Source organism: Diplotaxodon limnothrissa, linkage group LG6 (genome assembly GCF_057381915.1).
Source record: "Diplotaxodon limnothrissa isolate DT_005_m linkage group LG6, D_limnothrissa_male_GT1.1, whole genome shotgun sequence".
Lineage (NCBI taxonomy): Eukaryota > Metazoa > Chordata > Actinopteri > Cichliformes > Cichlidae > Diplotaxodon > Diplotaxodon limnothrissa.
In genome coordinates this window covers 24095564-24103822 of record NC_140601.1, presented here as the reverse complement: position 1 = coordinate 24103822, position 8259 = coordinate 24095564, and the positions used below count along the sequence as shown (strand labels likewise).

The 8259-nt window shown below is 40.5% G+C and overlaps 1 protein-coding gene across 1 annotated transcript; it reads left to right on the top strand.

The window, feature by feature from the left end:
• Positions 1-336: 336 nt before the first annotated feature.
• On the top strand, positions 337-6117 carry LOC146630593 (intelectin-like). Its single transcript, XM_085355969.1, has 9 exons — positions 337-402; positions 795-853; positions 950-1036; positions 1177-1323; positions 1419-1666; positions 4245-4409; positions 5081-5198; positions 5376-5482; positions 5759-6117. Exons 3-9 carry the CDS (start codon positions 952-954, stop codon positions 5900-5902), a joined length of 1014 nt encoding a protein of 337 aa, XP_085212095.1. The 5' UTR covers positions 337-402; positions 795-853; positions 950-951; the 3' UTR covers positions 5903-6117.
• The last annotated feature ends 2142 nt before the right edge of the window (positions 6118-8259 follow it).

Below are 8259 nucleotides of genomic sequence, written 5' to 3'. Positions count from 1 at the left end.
AACGACGGCATCTAGTGGCTGATGTCAGATATTACACCCACTAATTTATGTTAAAGAGTTTGAGCTAAGGATAAACACTTAAATGTGGACTTTAGGAGGATTACAAATCATTTTATTATAATTAAACAAAATGGAAAAGTGAAACAACAGGAATTTTTCCACAGTCAATAACTTTAACATTTCAGGACAGTCGAGGTCAGTACAACATCCAGTATCAGTAAAAAGGAATTTAATGACTGCAGAGATGATTTATGAACACTGCTAAACATTAACTTGACCCACTTATGAATTTAAACTTTGCTCTTAATGTCACATGACAGGTGTAACAGCTCTATATATTCTTCTGTTATGTGAATAAAAGCCTTATTCCAACTTATTTCGACCCAGGACAGGATCTACATGGTAGGGATACAAACGGCAATTTTTTTTTGGTTTAAAACTTCGGGTGTACTAGTTTTTAAAATCTTGAAAATATTTTTATTTATACAGAGTATTGATAAGCAGTTTATAACTGCTTATCCTCACTTTCATTTTTAAATTAATCCAAATCTGTACAAAAATGTAATAGGTTTTCTTTCTGTCCTTACTCCTCTCACACATTTATGACAAAGTTCAGGTCAGCATTTTATTGTGAAATCTTGCTGACAGACACATCAGTGCTGTGTTTGTCTACAGATAAGATTCATACCTGTTTTGTAGTGATTTGAGTTGTTTGTTTTTCTTGATCAAAAACCTGGAATATATAGGAGAAAAAGGGAGATATGGAAATATTTTACAAATCACTTCTTTTTCAGTACCAGAAAACAGCTTCATTATTACCAAGACAGCTCCTTCAAGAAGAAACACAGCTAAAGTAAAAACACACACATGCATACTCATATTCGGAAAGGTGTGAGAGAACATTGAGCAGTTTGATTGTTTAAATTGTGTTGTTTTTCTTCCCTCTCAGAGATGTTACACAACATATTTTTGCTTTTTGTGGGTCTGCTGTCATTGGAACATGTTTCCTTTGCAGAGGTTCCTTCTTCACAAATAGGTAATTCAAAAATGTGTGAACTATGTCTATTAGCCTTACAGCCTGATACAACACATATATATGCTTATAGCCATGCACTTTGTGTACTTTCCCTTCCTGCTGTCAAAATGTAATTTTTTTAAACTTGCTTTAATTTTTAGTAAATATCACAGAAACAAGAGAGTATGCTGAGAGGATGCAGAACTTTACCAGGACAAATTTTGAGCACTTGGAGAAAATGAGGAACAGATCCATTCGTGTTGCAAGGAGCTGTAAAGACCTCAGGGACAGATATGATGAACGAGAAGGTAAGGACAAGATTCATAAATGTAACATAACAGTCCAAGGCATTTATGTCCTCTTAAGACTGAATTATGTTTTCTTAATGCTATAACATTTCCAGATGGAGTATACTACCTGACAACAGGTAATGGCATGCTGTACCAGACTTACTGTGACATGACCACAGCTGGAGGCGGATGGACGCTGGTGGCGAGCGTCCATGAGAACAGCGTTTATGGAAGGTGCACTGTGGGTGATCGCTGGTCCAGCCAGCAGGGCAACAATGCTGACCTGCCAGATGGAGACGGGAACTGGTCCAACAGAAACACCTTTGGAACAGTAGAGAGCGCCACTGCTGATGACTTTAAGGTAAAATAGCAAGTCACCAGTGGTGGAAAGAGACATTAACACTACTTTACTTTATTTTGAGGTTGGTTAAGTAATTCCATTTATTACTTTCTACTTCTTTTTAACTCATATTTTATTCCACTGCATTTAACTGATTGTAATAATATTTCACATCAGCATTACATCAGAATCAGAATCAGAATCAGAATACTTTATTGATCCCTGGGGGAAATTATTTTTTGTTACAGTGCTCCATTTTAAACCAACATTAAGACAAGACAGACAATACGCTAACTAAGAATAGTACAATATATACATATATATACATACATACATACATACATAAGTCACTTATAAATAAATATTTGGAAAAGAAACATGTGTAGCTGTAGCAGCAAACAGTGTGTTAAGTGGATGCGTTGTACAGGGAGATGGCCACAGGCAGGAATGATTTCCTGTGTCGTTCAGTGGTGCTTTTCGGTAATCTCAGTCTCTCACTGAACGTGCTCCTGTGACTGACCAACATGTCATGGAGTGGGTGGGAGGTGTTATCCAACATTGTCTTTATCTTGGACAGCATCCGCCTCTCCGACACCACCTTGAGGGAGTCCAGCTCCATCCCCACAACATTGCTGGCCTTACGGATCAGTTTATTAAGTCTGTTGGCATCTGCGACCCTCAGCCTGCTCCCCCAGCATGCAACAGCATAGAGGATCGCACTGGCCACCACAGACTCATAGAAAATCCTCAGCATTTTCTGGCAGATGTTGAAGGACCTCAGTCGCCTCAAAAAATAGAGACGACTCTGGCCCTTCCTGTAAAGTGCTGTGGTGTTTTTAGCCCAGTCCAGTTTATTGTCAATGTGTACTCCAAGGTATTTATAGTCCTCCACAATGTCAACACTGACCCCCTGGATTGAAACAGGGGTCAAGTGTTTCCTGGTCTTCCTGAAGTCCACGATCAGTTCCTTGGTCTTTGCCACGTTGAGCTGCAGATGATTCTGCTCACACCACGTGACAAAGGAGTCGACCACAGCCCGGTACTCTGTCTCATCATCCCTGCTGATGCATCCAACCACCGCAGAGTCATCAGAAAACTTCTGAAGATGGCAGGTCTCTGTGCAGTGGCTGAAGTCTGTGGTGTAGAGGGTGAACAGGAAGGGGGAGAGGACAGTCCCCTGTGGTGCCCCTGTGTTGCTAATCACCTTGTCAGACACACACTGTGGGAGACGTACATATTGTGGTCTTCCTGTCAGGTAATCAACAATCCAGGACACCAGAGAAGCATCCACCTGCATCGCTGCTAACTTATCACCCAGGAGGGTCGGCCTGATGGTGTTGAAAGCACTGGAAAAGTCAAAAAACATGACCCTCACAGTGCTCGCCGGCTGGTCCAGATGGGTGTAGACACGATTGAGCAGGTAGATGATGGCGTCCTCTGTTCCGAGACGAGGCTGATAAGCGAACTGAAGGGGATCCAGATGTGGTCTTACTATGGGTCGCAGCTGGTCCAGGATGAGCCTTTCCAGGGTCTTCATGATGTGGGAGGTCAGTGCCACGGGCCTGTAATCCTGGGGGCCACTGGGACGAGGCGTCTTTGGTACAGGGACGAGGCATGATGTCTTCCACATCACCGGGACCCTCTGCAGACTCAGACTCAGCATAAACAGTTTATGAAAGACTCCACACAGCTGGGGGGCACAGGTCTTGAGGACAAGGGGACTCACTCCGTCTGGTCCAGCAGACTTGCCTGAGTGAAGTCTCCTCATTTGCATCTCAACCTGGTATTGAGTGAAGGTGATGGGTGGGGGAGGGGTGTCAGGGATCTCACAGGAGGCAACATGTGAAGAGAGAGGCTGGCACAGTGGTGTGGCTCTGGATTCCAGGCTGACTGCAGGTGAGGTTGTGGGGGTGGGAGCAGACACTGTGGTGTCGAATCTATTGAAAAACAGATTCAACTCGTCGGCTCTATTCTCACCTCCCTCAGCTCCCCTGCTGTTGGTTGGCCTGAATCCAGTGATGGTCTTCATGCCCCTCCACACCTCTCTCATGCTGTTCTGCTGGAGTTTCCACTCCAGCTTCCTTACTATAAAAAGGCATAGTAAGATAATAAAATACATCCATTTAGTTCTGTTTCTACTGGATTTACCAGAAACTAGATGTAAAGAAGATAAAGAGTCAGTAAAACTTACCTTTGATTTGTGCACCGTTACTGTACTCTACTATCTAAAGCTAGCTAGCTACAATTACCTGCAACTAGCTGTACCTGAGGGTAAATAGGTAGAACATAATAAAGAGTTTAGAGCCCTTGTTGAGTCCTAGAAGTTCTGCTTTGATTTCTTTTTTCTCATTTTCCATGTCTGTTCCTCTCTCTGTCCCATCTTGCCATTACTGCCTCTTTTACTGTCTCTGTTATGAGTCTCTGTATTTAGGAATTGTCTTTTACTTTTTCAAAACTTACTTTTAAAGTAAGTTCTCTTTCATGATTTCAAAGGTTGATTGAAATGAGAAAATGTACCTATTTGTTGCAAAATAAGTATTGCATAAGTGTGGCAAAAGTCTTATTTAAAGTCACAGCAGTAATGTGTGCACGTTCCCAGAATCCAGGTTACTACGATATAACAGCTGAGGACATGTCTGTGTGGCACATTCCCAACAACTTCCCGCTGGAATTCTGGAACATGGAAGCTGCAGCCGTCCTCCGCTACCACACTGAAAACCGCTTCCTCAGACTGTATGGAGGAAATCTCTTTCAGCTCTTCAAGGTAATTTAGCTGTGCATAAACCGAACTTATAACCAGGGTAAAAGGTCACAAACCGCTAGGTATCAATTACCTGGCAGCTACTGTCTGTCATTAACAAGGTGGTACTACTGCATGGGTGATACTTTGTACAAATGACTGTTGCCATTGATCTCTTTCTTTGGGTGGTCTGTGCATGGGAAAAGGAAACTGAAAAATAAGTGTTTTTGTTTGCATTTCTTTCTCTTTCTGTAACACTTGAAGACTCACACAAAGAAAGAATATTGCACTTATGACGTCTTTCTGTCAAAATGTCCTGTTCAATTAAATTAAAAGTGTTACATTTAAATAAATGGTAAGAAGATATCTGGCTGCACTACTTCACTCCCTTTGGACACTTTTTTTGTTGTCTCTGTGGTCTTCTCGTTTTGCCTGTAGCTGTTCCACAGAAGCAGGAAAGTCATATTCACACAGCCACACACGTTGATTTTTAAACTGTATTTTCAAAAGCATTACATTTGTTTGCTTTTCAGTCAGAAACTTACAGATATGTAAATAACTCCAGCCCTGAGCCATTTCTAACCAGTTAGAGCTGAGACTTTTTTAGTATAAAATAAAACAGTGGTTAAAAATGTTGTTAACTACACAAACAAACATGCAGATCTACACATGATAAGACTGTCTCATCTTTTCAGCAATATCCAGTGAGATACAATGTTGGGTCATACGGTGACAGAGGGCCAGCTATTCCCATCGTATACGACCACGGGGATAAGGAGTCCACCAGAATGTTGTATGGACCCAATTCAAGAAGTAAGAAAATAAAAACTCCATCTATCTATCTATGTGTGTGTGTGTGTGTGTATACCATTATTGATGAATAGGATACACGTGGATTATCATCTATACTAATAAAAGGTTAAGTAAAATGTTTTTAAGTGTAGATTGCATCCCAAAGTTAATGATATTTTTATGTTTCTTGTTTGAAAGACGAATTTGAACCAGGCTTCATCACATTCAGAGCAATAAACAATGAACGTGCCGCCATGGCTATCTGCTCTGGTGTCAAGCCAACTGTTGGTTACAACACTGAACATGTGAGTAATCAGTCATCTCACATCTGCAGGCAATGAGTCATCACAACAAATGGTATAAATGCTTAATAATAATAATGCTTAATAATGTGTATGTGTTAGTCCTCATAGGGAAATTACTGAATTTATCAGAGGAACCCACCCGAGGGATTAATAAAGTTTCATCTAATCACCCAGTGAAGCAGTGGGCAGCCACCAATGCAGCGTGTAGGGACGGTACCTTGTATATCAAAGTATATCCAGTGTACTGACAATATTTGTGTGTGCGTGTGTTTGCAGTACTGTATAGGAGGAGGAGGATATTTCCACCCTGAGCAGTGTGGGGACTTCCCATCATTTGACTACGACAGACTGGGTGGGATGCAAGGCTGGAGCGCCCCAAGAGAGATGACCGAGGCTGCTGTCTTACTGTTTTACCGCTGAGAGGATTTGTGTACATGTAGCCTCTGACTAAAGTCTGTTCAGCAGTCCCAGCTGTAACCAGATCAGGGAAGACTACAGATTTTTTTTAACATATATTAATCACATAGTTTCTACATATAAAAAGAAATGGTAATTGAGAGATTATTAATAGTCATTTGTAATTAAGGCACACACCAGCAGTAATGAACTGTGTATTCAAATAAAATGATTAAAAGATGAGCTCTCTGAAATTATTTTGGGTACTTGTATTTAATAGTCAGTAGACATGAAATGCGGGAGACAAATATAAATATGAACGGACAATATTGGCAGTTTATTTGTTACCAATAAACCAGTTATTATACCAATAACATTAGTTTGGAGATCACCTATACACTATATTGCCAAAAGTATTTGCTCGTCTGCCTTCACAAGGAGATAAACTTGAGTAACATCCCATTCACCGCTCTAATTCATCCCAAAGGTGCTCTATTGTGTTAAGCTCAGGACTCTGTGCAGGCCAGTTTAGTTCTTCACCACACCAAACTCGCTCATCCATGTATTTATGGATATAAATATATGGATGAGCATGACTGCACTGATTTGCAGTCATGTTGGAACAGGAAGGGGCCATCCCCAAACCCACAAAGTTGGGGACATGAAATTCTCCAAAATGTCTTGGGATGTTGAAGCATCAAGACTTCCTCTCACTGGAACTAAGGTGCTGAGCCCAGCTCCTGAGGAACAACCCTGCACTATAATCCCTCTACACCAAACTTAACACTCGACACAGTATAATCAGAAAAGTACCGTTCTTCTGGCAATCACGAAACCCAGACTTGGTCATCAGATTGCCAGTCTGAGTGTGATTTATTACTTCAAGAAACACACCTTCACTGCACTGCACTCTAGAGCAGTATGTAGCGATGGGCTCTGAAGAAAGTTGTTGATCTCTGTCCACTATGCGTGACCATTTTGTGGCTGAGCTGCTGTCGTTCCCAATCGTTTCCACTTTGTTTTAACACCACTAACCACTGACTGTAGAATATTTAGTAGTGAACTCCTCAGAGCGACCCATTCTTTCACAAATGTTTGTAGCGGCAGTCTTCATGCCTATGTGATTGATTTTTATACAACTGTGGCCACTGAAGTGATTGGAACACATGAATTCAGTGATTTGAATGGCTGAATGAACCTGAAAGAGACAATGGATGCTTTGACTGTGGGCAGAATACAGCTATGAATTTCAGACAGATATTAGAAATCAGGGCCGTGCAGAGAGGTTTAAAGGGGCAGGTGCTCAAAGTTAAAAAGGGGCACATTGAACCAGGCTGAATAACAACAACACACATTCATCAAGAATCTAATATGGGAAGGGCAGGGCTGTGTTGATCTGAGACTGTAGACATTAAAAAGTCCATAGGAGAGATGGTGATTAAACAAGTATCATGAGATAATAACAAAATGCAAAGATTGGTGACAGTACTTGGAACCATAAGGACACAAAAAACTGTGAGAAATAATTTAGGCTCTGCCTGTGAATCACTCTTTGCTTCTCTTCTTCCTTCCATCCCATCATTTCATATATCACTCTCCACTTGCTGTCTATCTGAGAACAAGGCACAACTTGTTATTGCAATAAACTATAATCTAATTATCCACACCTAACAACTCTTGCACTTAATCTATAATAAAATGATGACATAAAAATGTTATAGCCCTGCCTTTAGTAGCCTCACACAGCTCCTGCTGTTTCCTCCTCATGTCCTTACCAGCCATGTCTGGACAATGTTATATCATGAGTAATATTTTTAAAAAAAATCCATCTGAATAAAACAAACACATGCACACACACACAGTGACATTTTAGACCTTCTTCAGAATACTGTATATACTATGGGCATCACGGTGCTGATCCAGAATCCTTACATTATTATTCAGAGCTACAATAATAAAGCAATGAGGAGGGGGGAGTAATAAATATGAAATAATGTATTTATGATGATTCCATTTGTTTCACTATCCACTCTGTGCAGGGGCAAAGCTTATTACATTTTTAAACTGTAGCGATACAATAATTTTACTGCTGTAAAATCCAACTTTTGTCTTATTTAAAATATAAATCTAATATAATCTGCTTCTTAATGTATGTTCTTTAAAATACAGCGTGTGTTTTTTAATATATTATAATAATGCATAATTATGTGGACATGCATATTAGATCGTTTTTTTAGTGAAATATAATCCCTCCAGAAAGGCAGGAAAAGCCCTGTAACTTACTTTAAAACTAAATATGTTCCCTAAAACGGTGACAGAGCTACAGACCCATGACAGCCAGGTAGCCAGCAGCTATGACCAGCACTACTTGTGCAGTTAAT